At 45.0% G+C, this 21,589-nt stretch overlaps 1 protein-coding gene across 3 annotated transcripts in view; it reads right to left on the bottom strand.

Moving 5' to 3' along the window:
- ccdc57 (coiled-coil domain containing 57) overlaps positions 1-21,589 on the bottom strand; it is a 288,211-nt gene that overhangs the window by 25,151 nt on the left and 241,471 nt on the right. For 2 of the 3 annotated variants that reach the window (XM_072483406.1, XM_072483407.1), the window contains 5 exons: positions 20,198-20,254; positions 14,314-14,542; positions 13,969-14,093; positions 13,459-13,590; positions 7,709-7,952 (listed from right to left, as the gene is read on the bottom strand). In XM_072483406.1, the coding sequence (XP_072339507.1) occupies positions 7,709-7,952; positions 13,459-13,590; positions 13,969-14,093; positions 14,314-14,542; positions 20,198-20,254 (787 nt within the window). Of the gene's footprint in view, positions 1-7,708; positions 7,953-10,739; positions 10,849-13,458; positions 13,591-13,968; positions 14,094-14,313; positions 14,543-20,197; positions 20,255-21,589 lie in introns of those variants that run through there. The other variant, XM_072483408.1, reaches the window with a different exon arrangement.

Here is a 21,589-nt window from a genome sequence, read left to right as displayed (position 1 = left end):
CTAAGTCCTGGGACCGTTAGAAAGGTGGGCAGGAGAGCAGGGGATACCCTGGAGGGGGAGGGGGGCTGGGAACTGCAGTATTGGGGGTTAGGCCGGGAAGGAAGGGAGTCCTGGAGATCAAGGTGCTGGAGGGGAGGGCACTCTAAGTCTGAGAAGATGTTCCTGCAAGAGATGGGAAAAGGTTGTGTTGTCAGTTTCCCACTCTGCCTGCACCTGCTCCTGCCAGCCTAAAAATTGAGACTGGATGGAAAAAGGCACTTAAGTGGTCACTTAAGATCCTGAATAAGTGAAAGGACGGGATTCCCGCCCAAGGCCCTGCCCGCCCAAATGTGAAATTGTTTCTGGGTGCATGGGTTTCCGGGGGGAATCCCATCCATTAAATTTTACGCTCCCCCCACCTCAGAACCCACCTTGGGGCAAGTGTAAAATTCTGCCCAATAACTGTTTTGTGTGTACCTGTACATGCTGAGAACAGGGAAAAGGCTCAGCTGTAATGTCCTCCCAAAGTCAATTGGTCTGGGTTACTGGCTTGGCTCAAAGACGAATGCCCAATTGGGAAATAAATGCACACAGATGCAAAGTACAGACAGACACACACATTAGTGAAAATCAGCAGTACTGTATATATTGCTCAATGATACCATCTCTTGTATCATGTGGGACTGCCAGATCTGCTCAGCACCCTCAGTAATCACTTACATCCCAGATAGTATTTTTGCAACATGCTGCCTTGAAAGATGGGGGTTTGCTGATAATCGGTATTGTGCATCATCTGCAAGGCATGAGGTTCATGCACAGTCAGTGCTTTAACAGAGATTGAGATTTTAAAAAAGTTTCCATTTTACATTTAAATACTGTTGTATTTTAGCTGAGAGTAATTAGTTATATTCAGGAAATTATTTTGCAATGCATTCAATGGTAAATGAGCTGGAAATTAGGTGTATATTTATCTAATTTTAAACATTGCTTTTGCCTTCAGATTTATTGGACCATGACAGATATATGACAATCAGACCCTGAATATAAAGGGAGAAGGAGAGAGGATTGGCCTGGAGACTCCAGGAATTGAAGATTAATCTTCAGGATACTGATGCGCGCAGTCCTGGAGAAATATTAGATACAATAAAAAAACTGTTTTTTCTTTGAATATTTCTCTTTACCAGATATAAAAATATTGAAAATTTCGATTTCCTACACAGTCAAGCTGAGCAATGAGTATTTTTATTTTCCATTTGGGATTGGAAGGTAGTGTGCCACAAAGATGGAAGTGTCGGCTAATGGTTGGAGCATGGGGAAAGACAAGTGATGAAACCTCCTTGAATATATTTAATTGCAGTTGGCAACGCTAGAAAACAGAAAGCAGTGGTAAATAGCTGTTTTTTTTGACTGAGTGAGGTATATAGTGTTCCCCAGGGTTCAGTACTTGGGCCCATTAATACATTAATAATTTAGACTTGGGTAGGTGTGTGCACCTGGGAGGGGACCAGCGCCTGGTCTAGGTAACCCTGGTCCTATCATTAAGGTGCAGGTGTCTGTGGTACAGGGTGTGGGGTCCAGTGAGCAGGGACCCCACTGCAGCTAGGGGTGCATGGGCAGGGCATGCCGGGAGAGGGGAGGCATTCAGGAATTCCATGTCCGGGGAGATGGGGCATGGGATTGGTGATTGGCATGCATTGCAGAAAAAAGTGCCAGATTGAATCACTCAATGATTTTTCATTATTTTATGCCCATGGCGGGAGTCCTCTGGGGCTGGAGGGCCCCGGTGCATTTGCCGGCAGCACATGCCTTGCCATGCCACGCTGGTCTGGGTGCTGACTCTAAAATGCGCCGCTGTCAGAGGGATGGTCCTTGGGGGAGCAGGTGGCACCATCGCCACTCTGTAGGGTGGCTCTGGGTTGGCATCCAGTGCCCCCTCCTCCAAGTTGGTGCCCATGGGGCCCTGGGGTTCACCCTGGAAGGAAGGGCAGCTGGATCGAGTCCCAGCTACCCCTGCGTCATCTGGCTCTGCCAACCCTGGCGGCTTCCCAATGTCTGCAGCATGGGCAGCACGGTAGCATGGTGGTTAGCACAATTGCTTCACAGCTCCAGGGTCCCAGGTTCGATTCCCAACTTGGGTCACTGTCTGTGCGGAGTCTGCACATCCTCCCCATGTGTGCGTGGGTTTCCTCCGGGTGCTCCAGTTTCCTCCCAGTCCAAAGATGTGCAGGTTAGGTGGATTGGCCATGCTAAATTGCCCTTAGTGTCTAAAAAATTGCCCTTAGTGTTGGGTGGGGTTACTGGGTTATGGGGATAGGGTGGAGGTGTGGGCTTGGGTAGGGTGCTCTTTCAAAGAGCCGTTGCAGACTCGATGGGCCGAATGGCCTCCTTCTGCACTGTAAATTCTATGATTCTATGAACGCCCTCAGCAATGCCAGTGACTGGGACATGCTCTGGAGCACCCTAGCAATGCCATGCCCCCCAGCGATCAGAACATGCTCTGCAGTGCTTCGGCTATGCCCATCTGAGAATGTATATGTCCCGCAGTGGCTCGGCTACGACCAAATGGGACTGGGAGACCTCCTCTAGCAGCCGGGACGTTGTCTAGAGGGCTTTGGTAATGTCCGTCTGAGACTGGAACATGCTGCGCAGCGCCTCATCAAGGTCCGCCTGGTACTGGGTCACATCCCCCAGTGACTGGGACATGCTGTCGAGGCGCTCAGCCATGGCCGTCACTGACTGAGCCACACCTTGGACAACTCCACCCATGCTGCCGATGTTGTTCACCAGGCTCTCCACTGTGGTTGCCACCCTAGCAGTGTTGGCCTCGGTGCCATGCATTGCCAGTGCTATCTGCTGCGCCTTTAGACTCTAGGATTCCTCCAATCGGTTATGGACCTGCTGGAGGGTCGCTGACATCCCCCTTTGAATCTCATGGCCGCACCACATCTACATCAGCTCTGGGTAAACCTGGTTCAGAGGCTCAGCCTCTGACTGGGACCCAGTTGGGTCTTGTGATCCAGCAACCCTCCGTCTGTCCTAGGTGTTCCTGCCTCCACCGGATGTGCATCACCAACTGTGTAGTGCTCACTAGAACTACCGTTGCCCACCGACATGTGTGTCTCTGCTCTGGTGGAGGGTGGGGATGAAAGCTGTGAAGCTTCAACAGCGGCATCCTTGGAGCTCTCCTCTGAAGTTCTCATGGGCGGCGGGGAGCTGGACCACACCGGAAGGGCCGTCGCCCTTAGATGGAGATCCTGCGGAAGAATGGACATGTGATCAGTGGGAGGGATGGGTCATTCTGTGAGGCATTAACAATTCGCATATGGCAGTTCATCTGGGTGGGGGCCAGTGGATCCTCACCTTTGCACCATACGCCAACCTCTGCATTGGTTACTGATCTGACCTTGGCCAAACTTGCGATCTCCAGGGCATGTTTCTCAAAGGGGGTGAGGACTCTGATGTCCGGCACCCCGCCGCACATCTGGGCCCTCTCCCACCTGTTGTGGACCAACTTCTCCTGCGGGGACAGAGGGGGCATCATTAGCCACACATGTCATTCATCGCGGGGTGGGGGGGGGGGGTTGGTGAGACGGCCCCTCTTGGGGGGGGGGGGGGGGTGTAGGCGGCTCTGCTGGACATGGGTGGGCCGGGGCACAGAAAGGTGGGGGGAATACTCATGGTGGGGGGTTCAGGGATCCGGTGCCAACACACCCGTGCAGCCCAATGGAGGTCATTGGTTTTCTTGCAGCTGTGGGTGCCGGTCCTCCTAGTCACACTCCCCAGCAGACGGCCGCTGCCACTTCCTCCCAGGCGGCACTGGCCGCCCCTCCGAGACCCTCTGGCGAACTGGTCATCCCGTCTGGTCTCTCCACATCCAGTAATCTGCCCAGGTCGGCATCCCTGAATCGTGGGACTGGTCTTCTTGGTTTCATGGCTGCGAGCTGTGTGGGTTTGGCTGTGCAGGAGTGGTTTAAGCGCTGCTCTCCTTTGTTAGCCCGGGGCTGTGCTGTTGACTTGTAGTAATCATACCATATCTTTATTAAGACATCCTTAAAAACATATTCCAGCATATAAATACTGTGGCTATAACATCAGGTCAGAGGCTCTTGATTTCCCCAAAGCCTTTCCAGCATAGACAAGACAGAAGTCAAGACTGTGATGGAATACTCTCTACTTGCCTGGATGAATGCAACTCCAACAACTCTCAATAATTCTACACCATCCAGGGCAAATTCATTGCCACAGAGGGCGGTGGAGGCCGGGACGTTGAGTGTCTTTAAGACAGAAGTTGATAATTCCTCGAGAAATCAAGAATTTAAGGGCTATGGAGAGAGAGCGGGTAAATGGAGTTGAAATCAGCCATGATTGAATGGTGGAGTGGACTCGATGGGCCGAATGGCCTTACTTCCGCTCCTATGTCTTATGGTCTAAGTCTCTCAAGTGACCTGTAAAAAATTTCCACTGGTCATAAAAATATTGCGGGCTTCGGAGCGGGAAGACAGGAAATTCTCCTCTTTAGGTCTGAATCCCAGTAGGGTAAAACTTTCTCAATATTTTCCCCAAACTGGCCCATTTTTATGCGCCAGGACACACAGCATATTGAATATGTTTTAGAAATCCCAGGTAAACCACATCGATTGGTTTTGCTTTATCTACCCTACCATTTACACCTTCAGAAAACTCTTAACAGGAATGTCAAATAGGATTTTCCTTTTGTAAAGCCATGTTGACTTGTTGTAATCATACCATATCTTTATTAAGACATCCTTAAAAACATATTCCAGCATATAAATACTGTGGCTATAACATCAGGTCAGAGGCTCTTGATTTCCCCAAAGCCTTTCCAGCATAGACAAGACAGAAGTCAAGACTGTGATGGAATACTCTCTACTTGCCTGGATGAATGCAACTCCAAAAACTCAATAATTCTACACCATCCAGGACAAAGCAGCTGGCTTAATTGATGTCCTATCCACCACTGGTACACCACACCTATAACCATCTACAAGGAATTCTGCAGCAACTTACCAACAATTCTTTGACAGTACCTCACTAAAGCTTGGATAAGCTTCTGGAGGCCCTGTGAAATAGAAAACATGCAATCATGTTTTTACTGCTTCATTGTATTGTGTCCCCCTCCTGAAACCCAGTGCTTTCTAGTATAAATGGAGCAGTTTTATGAAAAAGTGGAAAAGCTTCGAAAGCAGTTCTGAGTATTAACAAGAGGCTGAATGGCAGTACGGTGGTGCAGTGGTTAGCACTGCTGCCTCACGGCGCCGAGGTCCCAGGTTCGATCCCGGCTCTGGGTCACTGGCCGTGTGGAGTTTGCACATTCTCCCCATGCTTGTGTGGGATTTGCCCTCATAACCCAAAGATGTGCAGGGTAGGTGGATTGGCCATGCTAAATTGCCCCGTAATTGGAAAAAATGAATTGGGTACTCTAAATTTATAGAAAAAGAAACAAGAGACTGAATGGTTCTCCGGCTTATCCCAATAAAACTACTCAGACTGATATGGGGGTAGGGGCAGAGCGAAGAACAGAATTGATAATCTTTACCACTTCTAGGAAACGTTAGCCCAATAGGACCAAGATATCTTTATGAGCCTGATTAAATAAATTCCAGTCAATGTCCAGTTGGGATGATATCTTTATTGATTGCTTAACAGCAATGTCAACAAGACTGATTGCTTTTAGATTTGCAAATGCAAATAGCAGATAAATAAATAGTGGAAATGCAGTGATGGCTGAAAGAAAATTAAGATCCTTATTGCATCTCCAACTACTCTGGAGGTATTGATTCTTGCTAGGCTACAAGTCTATTGGACCAGCTATCCTCCAGTATCCTTTTGTGTGAAGGGAGAAAATTGGACAAAACCTGAAAATGAACACGGAAATTATAATGTGTGACTAACCCCCACCATTTGTTGCGATACAAGCAGTAAGTGAAGTTTGAGCTGCCTGCTAATTTAAATCATAGAATCATGGAATTTACTGTGCAGAAGGAGGCCATCCGGCCCATCGAGCCTGCACTGGCCCTTGGAAAGAGCACCCTACATAAGCCCACGCCTCCACCCGATCCCCGTAACCCCACCTAACCTTTTTGGCCACTAAGGGCAATTTAGCATGGCCAATCCACTTAACCTGCACGTTTGGATTATGGGACAAAACCGGAGCACCCGGAGGAAACCCACGCAGACGCGAGGAGAACGTGCAGACTCCGCAGAGACAGTGACCCAAGCCGGGAATCGACTTTGGGACACAGTGATAACCACTGTGCTACCGTGCGTAAATTATAACGATGTGCAACCCAGTGCTAATTATGCTGCTTAATAGCTGCACGTCTTGGCAGGGGACCCAAGCTTGGGCAAGACTAGCATCATATAAAGTGAGGTTCATTCTCACTGCAGAAGGTGACAGAAGTTTTGGAAGAGAACTTAAGTAACAAAATGCAGAAGTGGCACAGTAAGGATCGAAGATTTACTGAAGCCCTGGGTGCAGGTGGTGGACAGAAGGAGAGAGGTCCTCTACCCAAAGGAGGCTTTCGAGACAGACACTGAGAAGGCAGTGGGACCAGATAGTCATCGCTGTCAGATGAACTGGTCTGGCTCAATGACCTGAATACAATGAAGGAAGAAATTTTTTTTTTCAAGTATATTTATTAGGATTATATATCTTTGAAATTGATGCATCAAAGTTAGAAAATAATACCATACATAAAGTGAAAAAATGCCTTTACATACATGGGCACAGGATGATGCAGGAGACTGACAACATAACTGGCTCGATACATAGAATTCCCACAGTGCAGAAGGAGGCCATTTGGCCCATTGAGTCTGCACCGACCCTCTGAAAGAGCACCCCAACCTCAGCACACTTTTCCACCCTAACTCCGCAACCCCGTACAGGAAGCAAGGAATCGTCAAGACACCACATCCAACCCACACCCCCAACTCCTTGGGCAGCCTCCTGAGACACACCAATGAGGAGGACAGCCAGCCACCAGTCAAGAGGGGAGGAATTACACCTCCCCAGGGAAAAAAAACAGGATGAAAAAAGTCAATAAGAAACCCCAGGGAGGGGACAACCAACCGACTCACGGTGGCAACCGTCATATAAAGGACACCTAGGGCCACTCTCATCTCTCCAACCCTCAGTCATGAATACCAATCCCACTTGAACTGACTTTAATAACAGAATAGGCTCTCTGACCACCTCCCCAACCATCTCTCCCCCAGAATCAAATGACAATCAGTGTGTACTTCATCTCCCCCTCATGCTGCAGGCCAAGGGTGGATGATGGGGAGCAAGTTGTCTCACCAGTCACTTGAAGTCAGACCAAGGCCTACTCCATGACCAGCATTGCACCCTGCCAACTGCACCAATTCTTGCAACTCTGGAAATCACCAAGCACTTCTACAACACTCAAATATAACCAGTAGAAATTAATCAGCAACTAACCATGGAGAAGTTCAAATTCAAAGTGAGAATATAAGCTCAGAAACAGAAAGAAATGTACAGTAAGAGACAGGTTCAGATTGTGAAATAGAAAGTTAAAAAACCTAGAAGTTAAGAGGGCACAAAAGACCATAAAGCACTTTATATTACACGTAATCCATCTTATGCTGACATTACTTTTTTAATATAAAAAATTAATAAAATAACCTCTGTCCTGCACCATTTTCACCATTGAGCAAATTAATTCAAGTAATGCTCTGCCCTTTTCTTTACCTGTGTTCTGTGGAGTAGATATAGAAGGACTGGATCCTCCGTCTAACATCTGCCAGATATCTTGAATAGAACTGTCAGCTCCGTAAGATGACATCAGAAGTTCGGGCTGAGTGGATGCGCCATGCATCATTGGTTGTGACTGGCTGGGCTCTGGTACAATTAGATGTGACTGGCTGGTTTCTGAGACCTCACTTTCCTTTGTTTTGCCATTCACAGTTTTTCCTGTTGATGTTACAGCTGGGTTCTGAAAGTCAAAACAGAAAAAACAGACCAAGAAAATTCAATTGAAAAATGGACCACACCTTTCTTATTTAAAAGCTTACATATTTTGTCAACTCTCCCATCTGCTGATGTAATTGATGGTACATGATTCTACCAGCACTAAGAACCTTGCCAAATGGCTATTATTTGTGTCATCCTTCGCAATGAGTTTGACATTGGAATAATAACAGCCAAGCCAAATCTTGTCCCCCATCTTATGCCCAATTATTTTGATTTTTGGGACTCCCAACTATTTTGATTCATCTTATGCCCAAAGATGTGTATTTCTAGCAGGAATACGTGAATAGTAATCAGGAATTGGAATGATAAACTCTTCTCCTTCCAAAGTCCCAAACCTAGGAATGATTAGGCGAATTGTATAGTTCCTTTGCCTGCATTAACTAAAAATAAACTAACTCAACACAGACTGGAGACTGGACATGATGCTTTCCTGGTCTGTAAGGCACAAGTTACTTTTTGGATAACCTCAGTGAAGCAAGCAACCCTTGAAACATGCCTTTTCTACACAGTTTGGCTTTGAGATAATACAATGGAAATCTCCTTCTCCCCACAAAATCACGTGCGATGGTGCAGGATGCTGGCTCCAACTGATCGCCCGCTGTAGAATCCTGTTCAGTTGGTGGTCAGCAGCACCACCCAAAGATGCAGACTGGCTGTCCGACCTCTCAGAATCTCTCCAAATGGAGAAAATCTAATTTGCCATCCGAGGGTCAGACGACGGCTTCCACAGAACGTGGGAGCCATTCACCCAACTGTTCCGGGACCTGTTTGTGGCCAACGAACCAGCAGAAGAATAGCCAGGTAGCCAAGAATCAGGGGAAAGTAGCCAAGGCGTGAGAGGGAGGGACAGCTAAACCTAAGAAAAGAAAGGCGAACCACAGGAGAAGGGGAGGGGGAAAGGGGGGCAGAAGGAGGGGGGGGGGGGGGAAGAGGGAGGAGACAGGGAACAATAGAGGGGAACCAGAGAGAGGGGGAGGGAGGCAAGGGAATGATAGCCAGAAGGAGAGCACGGGAAACGATAACAAACTTGGCAAACACAGGAGCAGAGAGCAAGGAAAATACGGGTGAAAGACGGGGTGAACGGCCGAAGCGGAGGTGAAAGCGAGACGACAACGGCAGCGAAAACCGTCCGGGAGAAGCAAGCGACAACACCAACATCAGATCCATTCTCGTATTGCCCTCTCTGTATTGGACATGACTAATGTAATTGTTTCTCCGGCACCCAAATGTATATGTACCTCCCCAGTTCCCCCTCCCCCCCCCCCCCCGCCCGCCACAAACAGATGCCTACTTATGTGTTAAAAATAATATTGCTAACTGTATAGAGTTGTTGTTGTTGAGCTAGTGCACAATATCTTACCAGTTTTTTTTTCTTTAGTTTTCTTCTCTTCTATATATAAATTTTATTCTGTGTACATAACTGTAAATATACTTTGTTTAAAAACCCAATAAAAAACATTTATCAAAAAAATGAAAGCAGAAGAATAATCAGAATTTTGTCCACTAATGTTACAGTTTAGCAGAGTAGGATGGCGAGATCCCAAGGAGACCAACCCGGGATTTCACCACCTAGCAAACCTGTCTAAAAAGTGCAAAAGTAAAATTCCAACATGATACTGAAGGATAACCTTTCACCTTCATATTCCCAGTGGAGAGACCAGCCTACTAGCTGTGCACATTGGGAATTTTGGACATGCCAAGCACAATATCTAACAATTGATTTAAATGGTTAATCATATACATTGCCACTCAGACTTCCAAAAATAAACGTCGCGGTGGGTGAGGCGCCCCACAGAAAACAAATGGTCAGAAAAAAGATTCCTTTGGTCTTTTTGAGCAGAATCCAAGAACAAATTTCTGTGGGGCAAGCACAGGTTATTTGTCACCCCAAGCGAACCTTCAGCCTGGTGCAACCCCGCCCCACAATTAACTTTTAAAATGTAGATAGTAAAATGGTCCCATTTTCACACAACTGCTAAAAATGGTCTAATTAATAGATTATTCATGAAGGTCTGCCTTCTCAACCTTGGCCCTCGTCTGATGAGTGAAGATCCTCAGGTTAAATCACCACCAGCCAGCTCGTCCCCTCAAAGGAGAAAGCAGCCTATTGTCATCTGGGACTATGGCGACTTTACCTTTACCTCCGAGACAGTTATCAGTGGTCTGCCCTCAGCCCACCCTCCGGTCTCAGTCTCCTGAGTCTCATCCCACCGCTCTGCTTCTGCAGCACCATGTTCCCTTCGTGCAGCTTAGATTAGCACAGAACACCTTTTGCGAGACCTCAACCCATATCACAAAACTGTCACCACTGTGGTGGGGGATGGGGGTGGGGGGTGGGGAAGGGAGTGGAAAGGAAGGGAAAGCAATTAGATGGTCAGCGAGCATGTGCACGCAGTGGGACACTGATGGGTCGCTGCGAGCATGCCTGGGGGGACTCGTGTTGCCTAGTTCTCGGTGTGGCTGAGCCAGCACTGACTGGAATTTCAACTGAGCTCTACTGGAACGAGCTTGACATTCGGTGCCACCTGTTGGCTTAAGTGGTAATGACATTCCAGAAATGGGTGAAAGAACAAGTAATATTATCACAAAGTCGACACAGATGAGGAAGATCAACTTAACTCATCCATCCAAACAAACCTACTGGTTCTTAATTACTTGATGATTTTCATCTTCATTAACCTATTAGAAAATCCATTACATTTGTTGACTGTGTGTGCAGAATTACGATAAAGTAGGTCCCAAATCTTACCTATTATTATTCACAGGCAGTGGAAGCAGGGTCACTGAATATTTTAAGGCAGAAGTAGATAGATTCTTGTTAGGCGAGGGAATAATTGGAGGTAGATGGGAATGTGGAACTTGAAAAACAAACAAATCAGCTATTGTGTTAATTGAATGCCAAGCAGGCTCTTAATGTTTCTATAAAAAATTTCCTTTCGTCAATACATTTGCCAATCTTTAGAAAGTTCCCAAAATAAGTGTGTGTATTATTAAAATGAAAACTAAGAGTTAAGTAAATCTTTTCAATTAACCTCCATATATTGTTTTGAAAATATGTTCATTGATGTTTAGAGTTATAGATGCAAAAAAAATGGCAGAGGAAACTGAGTTTTGCATGTAACAGGCAATGCAACAATAGTAAGAATAATCAACAATGGGAACAAGATTTGACCTCCTCACTGTAACCGTGACTAGGGGCTGGATTATCCACCCCGCCCATCGCTTGAAAGCCACGGGTAACACGCCAACAATGGAAAAATCCATTGACCTCGGGCTGGATTTTCAGGTCGCCAGGCAAACGTGGAAGAAGTATCCCATTCCATGGCTCCAATGCTATTCAATATTTACAGCTATACATTTTTTTTCCTTAATTTAGAGTACCCAATTCTTTTTTTTCCAATTAAGGGAATTTAGCATGGCCAATGGGTACCCTGTTTCTCCAACACAAAATTAGTGTTCGGAATTCTCCCCCCCCCCCCCCCCCCCCCCCATGACGGGTGGGAGAATCGCCAGGGCGCCGCGCCCTGCCGCCCCGACGCGATTCTCCCACCCCCCCATTCCGGCGCGGCGAGAATCACGGCTGGGCGCTCAGAGAATGGGCGAGCGGCGATTCTCCGGCCCGGATGTTTCTAAAAAAAAAGTAATAATAAAAAAGAAAAGAAAATAACTGGTAAGGTATTATGCACCAGCTCAACAGCAGCAACTCTGTACAATTGGCAATATTATTTACAACATATAAGTAGGCAACTATCTGTGTATGTGGTGGTGGTAAGATATACATTTGGGTGCCGGAGAGACAATTTCAGAGGGCAATACTCGAATGGATCTGGTGTTGGTATTGTCACTTGCTTCTCCCGGATGGATTTCGCTGCCGTTGTAGTCTCGCGCTCACCTCCGCTTCAGCCGTTCATCCCGTCTTTCGCCTGGATTCTCCTTGCTCTCTGTTCCTGTAGATGCCAAGTTTGTTATCGTTTCCCGTGCCCTCCTTCCGGCTACCATTTCCCTGCCACCCCCCGACCACCCTGGTTCTCTGTCTCTTCACTCTTCCCCCCCTCCTGTGGTTCACCTTTCTTTTCTCTTAGCTTTAGCTGTCCCCCACCTCCCTCTCCCGGTCTATCTCTCCCTCTCATGCCTTGGTACTTTCCCCTGATTCTTGGCTACCTGGCTATAATTGTTGGCCACAAACAGGTGCCGTAACAATTGGGTGAATGGCTCCCACGTTCTGTGGAAGCTGTCGTCTGACCCTTGGATGGCGAATTTGATTTTCTCCATTTGGAGAGATTCCGAGAGGTCGGACAGCCAGTCTGCAGTGAACCCTGCCAGTGAACCCTGCTCCAAACCCAAGCCTCCTTGAGATATTTCCATTCTATTTGATCAAAGGCTTTCTCGGCGTCTGGGCAGAGCATCACCTCTGGTATCCTCTCCCCAGATGGGATCATCGTTACGTTCAGCAGGCGTCTGATGTTCGCTGTTAGTTGCCTGCTCTTAACAAGCCCGGTCTGATTTTCCGCGTTCACTTCTGGCAGACAATTCTCCAGTCGCCACACTTGTGCGTTCGCTAAAATTTCCGCATCAGTATTTAAGAGAGCGAGGGGTCTGTGTAATCCACACTCTAGTCAAGTCTCTGTCCTTTTGCTCACCTACCATCTTACCATTACTGTCTCTAACTTGAGCTATCTCTTTCGCGACCGCCTGTTTCCCCAACTGGTGAGCCAGCATGCGGCTGGCTTTGTCTCCAGGCTTGTAAAAGGCCCCCCTGTGCCTGGCAGAGCTGGTGGACTGCCTTCCGTGTGGAAAGCAGGTCAAATTCCATTTGCAGCTTTTTCCTTTCCACCAGCAGTTCCACGGTTCCTCGGAGTGCGCCGCTTTGGAGGGGGCGGAGCATCGTGAAAGCGGTGCAGCCCCCGATTTGGTCAGAAACTCGGATTCTCCGGCCGATCGCTGAACATGATTTTGGCGTCAGCGGCCGGAGAACCCAGCCCAAGGTGTTCAGGAAACGAAGGAAATCAGGAGGGGTGGCAGTATTAATTAAGGAACACAGGTGTCAAAGACTAAATGCAGCAAAAATAACTTTATAATAGACATTTTGTGGTTGCAAATGCTACTGGTGTAAGCTGCTTCTAAGTTCTACAACCACCAGAAATATACACAAGGTTTCTTTGCCTTTACATTCATCAGAAGTTTCTCTACTACACTCAAAATTGTTGCAAAACAACTTTCCCTACAAGTTCTTATTTTTTAATGAAATGCTTCCTCTGGATCACAGGAACCCATCTTTCAGGTTTTCCAAAGTACAGTGATAAATCTAGCAGTTTAGTGCTAGAACTACTGTACTGACTGGCTAAAAAAAAAAACCAGTTGCAATTTGGGGACATTGGTTAATGTACCTTCTGCATCATACCTTCTGTCAAGTCAATGTCTTAAAATGATTACTCAAGATTTCTCATTGTAGTCCTCCAGCATCTTACCGTATTCCTGATTTGTGCTCTTGTTCCAATTTTCTTATTCTGGGCATCCTGGCCATTTTCACTCTCCGATGAATTCTGCTGCACTGTGATGGGAACTTGTCTGAAATGTTTCAGTTGTGCATATTGCAACTCCTAAAATCATACAACACTTCTTTGTAGTTAAGAGTTCATGAATAAGCACAGCAATGAACTGATGATGAGAATAACTAAATACTAAACTAAATACAAATGGCAACCAGAGTCTAGATAATACTCAATAAGGAAGGAGCCATAATTTTCAGAAAATTGCACATGTGAATAGAATTGTATGATCATCAAAGTAATCATGAGAGTTTGTGGATGACCAAGGATCTAAAGATTAGGCAAAAACTACCATAAAAAGAGGCAAAGAAAAAAGGAAATAATTTTGAAAAAAAGAGCACTGTTGTGATAAATATGAGGTAGGCTGATGGAGAGGAATTTTATTTCAATCTGGTGTTGAGAAATATTAAACACTCGGAACATCATGACCTGTGAGGTGAGTTGGTACTGTAAGCGCTCCAAAGCAGTCAGACGATTCTGCGCTTCCTGTGCTAGCTCTTTGGGAGACTGGGCAGGTAGATCTGAGTGGCTTACAGCAACAGAGGGCTGAAAAACTGCACAAGAGAAAAAAAAAGAATAGTTAAAGATTACATAAAACAGTACCTGCGAGATAATGCAAACATGATCATAAGAGTGAGGTGCAGAAAATGATCTATCACTGTAATTGGAACTGAGTATGAACGTGACATTCTTCTGCATTGACTGAATTTCTTACATTTCTATAAATTTAAATTTTCTAAACCTGAAGAAAAAGAGACGTGACTGGTGACATACCATCTAATTTCGATCTAACCAGTTCCGCACGCAGTCGGTTTCCCATCTCAATCAACTGCTGTTTGTCACGGGATAGCTGACTGATGTAGCGAGCTGCCTGCTTTAGTTTGGCTTGCAAAACTGACACGGTGGAGCTTTGCTGTTTTGAGGGAATGTTAACCAATTGTGAGTGGCCCAGTTGCTGTCGGAGGTGGAGAATTTCTCCCTGAAGCTCCTTGACAAGTTCAGTCTGAAGCAGAAGAGGAACAAATGAGTAAAAACCAACTTATTCCTGGAAATACTATAAAAGCATTTGATGAGATGAAAACAACAAAGACCTGTGTATAAGTTTGACATTTTTTCCTGGCAACCTTCATGACCCTCACTGATTCCAAATGCAGCTTGCAGCATTTCTTTGAGCTCATTTCATTTACACAGCACTGCAGCTCCTGGAGGCAGCCTCACCTTCAGGGTGCTAATTGAAAATTGCAACTTTAAGTGAATCATGAGTTCCCATAGGAATCAATGTTAAAGCCAGAGTTAGGTTCCTCTGAACATTTGTTGGGACATTTCCAATGTACAAGTTGAAATTCTGTACTTTATGTGAGCTGTACTGTGCATTCCTACTTGAAATAACTTGCAAAATAAAATAAGTTATTGAATTTAAAAGAAGTACAATACATGATGTAATTTTAAAAAGTTACTCACCTCAGTAATTTTCGATTGGCCAGGGTCCATCTAGTGGCAGCAGTTGGTTGGGGCAGAAAGCTGCTGGAATCCTGGGGCTCTCTGCACTGACTTAACTTCTGGCACTAGGTGGAGCCTAAGAGCTTTAGTTTGGAATCATTGCCAGTAGCAAAGTGAGCAGAGAAGCCAGATGTCGAACACCAAGAGTGGCTTAGTAGCACCACTACTAAACTGAATACTAAAAGACATAGCTGCTAAACTGGGTCTGCAGGTGGTGAGGGAACCAACATGCAGGAAAAAAACTACTTGACCTTGTCCTCACCAATCTACCTGCTGCAGATTTCAAACAGATCCAGCAAATCAAAACTTGAAATCCATGCTGTGGGCCATCAACAACAGAATTGTGTACTGTCATGTGAGAGTACCTTTAAGAAATGGATGTTTAAGCAATGTACCTTTAAGGAATGCAGTGATGTCCAGAGTGTGGGTGGAGCTGGGCTTCAGCTTGGCCATTTTGAGGTTTTAGTTTCAGCTTTGGAGACAGCAGCTGAAAAGTGCCTGGCTGTTTTGCTGTGAGCTGCTTGAAAGGAGAAAGCCAGTTTGAGACAGCAGCTTGAAAAGTGCCTGGCTGTTTTGCTGTGAGCTGCTTGAAAGGAGAAAGCAGCTTGAGAAGTGCCTGTGTTGGCTGTGTGCTGCATGAAAACGTGCTGGGACTGCAGGATGATAAATATCTCGGCCATCCAACAGAAAATATATATTAACTGTAACCTGGTGTTACTGTTTTTGAAGGTGAAGTCTTTTGGATGTATAAAGGAACATTTTGAAGGATTATTTAGTGTTGTAGTCTTTTGGGGTTATCTTTGAAGTAATGGGTGTTAAGATAATCAATGTTTGTTTTTAAAGGTTAAATTGAGTTCATAGAATAAATTGTTTTGTTTTAAAAACCACGTGTCCATAATTGTAATACCACACCTGGGGAACAAGCCATGTGCTTCAAAAGCAACAATCCATTAAAGGTGGGAGTTGGGTGAACTCCATGATACATTTTGGGGTTCTGAAAACACCTCTCCCATAACAGTGCAAACACAAAGTGTAAACCTCATGGCCTGGCATATCCCTCCCCACCAAGCCACGGGATCAACCCTGGTTCAATGAAGAGAGGACATTCCAGAAACAGCACCAGGCAATCTAAAAATGAAGTATCAACCCTGTGAAGCTACATGACTACTTGCATGCCAAACAACGGAAGCAGCATGTGATAGACTGAGCTAAGCCATCCCACAATCAACGGATCAGATCTGAGCTCTGCAGTCCTACTACATCCAGTTGTTAATAGTGGTGTACAATTAAAACAACTAACTGGAAGAGGAAGTTCCACAAATATCCCCATCCACAATGATGGGGAAGCCCATCACATTAGTTCAAAAGATAAGGCTGAAGCATTTACAACAATCTCCACCCAGAGTGCTGAGTGGGTGATCCAGTTTGGTCTCTTCTTGGGAAAAGAATCCCAAACTTCAAACTTATTGCTTCCTCGGCGGAAGCACAAATTCAATCCTTAGAAACCAGCCCTGTGGCATGTCAGAAATCCTGAAGATTTGGAGGACCGAGATCGGAGAAAGAATATCCGAGTCACTGTCTGCCTGAGGCAGTGGAGGGTAAGGCTTCTATTAAGATGTTTGAGAACTGGCTGCCACATTTTATTAAGCTGGATGTGAAGGCTGTGCATTTCAAATTAGACAGGGTGCACTATCTGTAAGCAGGCCAAGGGACAATCACCATCCCAGGCTTATGCTCATTCACTTCCACAATTTTAAATATCGCCAGAAGGTCCTGGAGTCAGCGCGGTGGAAGCTGGTTCCACAAGGGAGCAAGGATTTCCTTATTCCAGGACTTTTCAGTGGCATCGCAGATAAAGCATCGAGGCTTTGATGCAATTCAAGGCAGCTGGAGTGAATTATGTTATGCTTTATCCTGTGACCCTGAAAATTGTATCTGACAACTCATCTTTGGAATGATGGTCTGCAACTCGGACTAAGCTCTAATGCGAACTTGTTTGTCTGAATTTATTGGGCGCAATTTTCCCACTGCGTTGCGCCCGCCACCAATCTCGTTGCATCGGGAGCATCGTGGGAGGGGACCAAATCGGGCTTTCCGCCATGCACAAAAATGTGTGCAACATCATCTGACCTGCTGCACGCACGCGATCTAGTAATGACATTTAAATAAGCCACAAGTGGAGACCAGGTCTGATGGCCACTCCGGGGGACCCGGAGGCCATTAGAGTCCCCTGGGTGGTCGGGTCCTAATGGCTCATTTAAATATGCATATCTGGATCTCGCCCAGCGAGAGCGAGATCCAGATTGTGACGTCTCACGAGACTCCGCTGAATCTCCCGAGACGTTTTGAACGTCGCCAATCCCGCGAGATTCGACGGCCTCATCCCGACACCAAGCCAGGCGCGATGAGGCTGTTGAATCATAACCGTAGTGGCTGTTTATCTCCACAGCCTTTATGTGCATACATTTCTATACTTAAACACTTTAAATGCATAAAACCCTTACATGGCTTGTAATTGTCTGCTGCTTACAGCACACAGTATGGACTATATGCTGAACAATGTGCATGGCCCATGGTAATCAATGGTTAAAAAGGCTTTTTCTGATATATTTCTTTATAAGGCTGTTAGATTAACAGATGGCATCCTTGGCTTTATGAATAGAGGATTAGAATACTAATGCAAGAAATTTAAGCTAAACTTTATAAGTCAATTAGGCCTCAGATAGAATACTGTCACCATGCTTAATAGAGGCATTAATATTTATGAATAATTATGATGGAGTAGTTAAGTAGGTATGATTCCCAATGGCAGAAGGCTCAGTAAACCAGAGGAAATGGATTTAAAATAATTGGGAAAAGAACCAGGTGGCGGGAGTGGAAGGGGTCTTAGATGAGGAGACAATTTTTTTACACAATGAGTTGTAATGACCTGGAATGTATTGCCTGAAAGTGTGGTGAAAACAGATTCAGTCATAATTTTCAAAAGCAAATAGAACTGTCAGGAAAAGGTAGTTTTATGTAACCTATATTTGTATTTGTGGATATTAGAAACAAGGAATAGGTTTAAGTAAGTTTAATTTGGGATTTCAGTGCAAGAAAGGGTTAAAAACTTTAGTTAGCTTTGTGCTAACTTTTGTTTTAATTTTAAACTGTGTCTGCATTGTAATTAAAGGATTTACATGAAAAAGAACAGGGTTTAAAGAAAGACGAGTCTGTTGCTTAGCAACCAGGGGTCCCACACTGAAAAGCATAAGCACTTGTGGTTCAGTTGGAACCAGGTACCCGAGAAGAAAGCAGCTTGCACAGAAACTGCGAGCAGAGAGACAGAGCGAGGTGTCCAGGATAGAAAGCAAGTCCCAAAAGCTAAAGAACAAATAGTTCTAGAAACCAGGGAATGAAAAGAGAAGTCCCAGGAAGACTGAAGTCAAAGTGACTGTTATGGGCCAGGGTTTAGAGAACCCCAAAGTGTATCATGGAGTTCACCTGACCCAGAACGTTTACTGGATTGCGGTGTGGGGAGCACACAGCTCATTCTACAGGTGTGGTAGAGCAGAAATGGAAAAGTATTTTTTAAAGCAAAACAATGTTTATTCTATGAACTCAAGTTAATCTTTTTAAAACATACAGTGAACATCTTAGCAACCATTCATTCAAATACAACCCCCAAATAATACAACACTAAGTAATCCTTTAAGCTTTCATTTTAACATCCATAAGACTTATAACACCTTTTACCAGAAGCACATCAGGTTAAAGTCACTACTGTTATTAGCTTTAAATCACCAGGATCGACTTACAGTCTTTAGATTACAGATAGAGACTCCAATACACCTTCTGGCTGTGACTGCGGCTATCCAGCTCTGAAAATGAAACTAAAACACTCCCTGTAGTAAACAGCCTAAAACAAAAGTAAAAAGCTGACACAGCCCAGCTCCACCCACTCTCTGACATCAATGCAGTAATAAACACCCATTTCTTAAAGGTACTCTCACATGACAGTGACAAAGAACTGGAATCTGAACAAGATACTGGTCACTGAAGTTAAAGAAAGGGGCAGTCCGACCTGGGTTCGAATCCTGGCGATGGGTCACTGTCGATGTGGAGTTTTCACATTCTCCCCGTGTCTGCGTGGGTTTCACCCCCACAACCCAAAGATGTGCAGGTTAGGTGGATTGACCACGCTAAATTGCCCCTTAATTGGAAAAAAGTAATTGGGTACTCTAAAATTTAAAAAAAAGGGCAGAGAGAGCCTTCCAATTAAAGACAGAGCTGAAAGGTGCAAATCTGGTTAAGTCAGCTAGCGAGAAGCCAGACATTTGAAGTAACAAGGTTGGTAACACCTTAATACCGTGAAGCAATGGTATTCTATTAGCATACTTGGGTAGTTGAGAGATTGTGTGGAAGTTTGAATGCTTGTGGTAATCCAAGGCAGAGGTGCATTGACAGGAGAGATTGAAATCCTGGAAGTGGATCCTTGGTGAGGCATCCGAGAGGAAGGGTTGTTTGGGAGAAGATTCCACGGTGTGTTTCTTTGAAAGTGAAGTTTGGAAACACTTGTGTGAAAGTTGGAATTCCAGTGAGACCAGTTGGCTCACAGCGTGACAAGTATCTGGCGGGAATTGACAAAGTTCCATTGGGTGGCATCTGCCACTTAGTTTCAGAGTGCGGTCTGTCTGACCACAGTTGGTTTACATGGACTGTGTGCTTACTGAGAACACTCTAGTATAAGATATATGTTGTAATTTGTGTTATCCTGAAAAAATCTGTGTACATCTGTGAAGATATAGGTGGGATGAATAAGAATTGTATTATAGTCAATATTTCCATGTTTAATAAATGTTTATTCTTTTGCTAATAGTTAATTGGCAGTCCTGTGACTCTGCTCACCCACATCTCTAGACAAACAAATCCCTGGGGGCAAGCAGGGGAGGAGGGGATATCCAACGCATCATTGGGGTAACCCCCAGTTACACTGCCCAGGAACTCGGACTTTATGGCTCATTAATATCAGGACGATTCCTCCTCATGGACAATAGTCTATTAAACTATTATAGTGAAGGAAACTGGAAAGTTGAGACCCTCTAAAAGCAGTCTGGGAGGAAAAGGTTTTACTCTTTGCTGTGTACTTGTAAATAATAGCCAAGAAATAACCATGTACCTGTTCAACTACCACTGGAGCTCGGCCACTCACCAAATCCAGCTTCAAAGCGGAAACCTGCAAAGAAGATTCATTTTTTGAAATTATGTTTTTCCTTTCTATCCTTCCAAAACTGTTGATAGGTCACTAGGCATAAAAGCAGCAAGCAACCTGTACTCTGGTCCTTCTCAATGGAACTCACAAACCAAACACGCAATGTGCTATAGTTTATTGTGGTTCCTTAATGAGATCGGATTTGTGTCAAGTGCCTCTCCTAAATAAAATTAGTAACTTGCCAGAGAGGGCCATTTGTCTGAAACCACATCAGCATTACCGGTAGGTACTAAATTAACTTGAGGTACTTTTTTTCTGGAAACATGAAATGCTCATTCTCTTCCTTGTTGATACTTCAGGTATGTTTTTCCAGACCCAAAGAATAAATTAATAACTACCCTCTGGGAATGTTTTATTTATTGTGCTTGGCCAACAACTTGTATTTATATATCATTTTTAACATAGTAAAAATTTCAAGGCACTTCAGAGGAGTCTTTTCAAACAAAGTTTGATGCTAAACCACACAAGATTCTATTAGGACAAATGGACAAAAGCTTGATTAAAGAAGTAAGTTTTATGGAATGTCTTAAAGGAGGAGATGTCATTAGGAAGGCAGAGAGGTTTAAGAGAGGGAATTCCAGAGAATAGAAATTCAGTAGCTGAAGGCATGATCACCAACAATGGGCAGATCAAAAGCAGTAATGTACAAAAGGCCAAAAGTGGAGGAGTGCAGAGATTTTAGAGGGTTATCGAGCTGGAGGACATTAGACATAGGGAGGGGCAAGGCCATGCAGGGATTTGACAACAAGGATTAGAATTCTAAAATTGAAGCACTGCTGCATCAGAGCCACAGAGCCAGTGCAGGTCAGTGAGCACAGAGGCAATAGGTGGATGGAGCTTGGTGCAAATTAAGGTGCTGATAGCAGAGTTTTGGATTAGTTCAATTTAATGGAAGGTGGAAGAATGACCGGGAAAATATTAGAATAGTCAAATCTAGAAGTGTCAAATGCATGGATAAGTGTTTTAGCAGATGAGATGAAGTGGGGTTGACGTGTGCTATTATGGTGGTGGAAGTTGAAAAGTCTTATTCATGGAGCTGATCTGGTTGATATGCAGTCAGAGACTCGGTGTCAAATGGGATGCCAAGGCTACAAGCGGTCTGATTCAGCTTTTGACAGTGACCGAGGAGAGGGATAGAATTGCGGACTAGGAAATGGAGTTTGTAGCAGGGGCTGAAAACATGGTGTTGATCTTCTCAATAATTAATTGGACAGCGTTTCTGCTCATTCAGGACAGGGTGGCATACGAGCATAAGAATTCACAGACAATGGAAGGGTCGAGAGAAATGGTGGTGAAGTA

This window comes from Scyliorhinus torazame, chromosome 18 (assembly GCF_047496885.1).
Source record: "Scyliorhinus torazame isolate Kashiwa2021f chromosome 18, sScyTor2.1, whole genome shotgun sequence".
Taxonomy (NCBI): Eukaryota; Metazoa; Chordata; class Chondrichthyes; order Carcharhiniformes; family Scyliorhinidae; genus Scyliorhinus; species Scyliorhinus torazame.
This window is presented reverse-complemented; position numbering and strand designations above follow the sequence as displayed.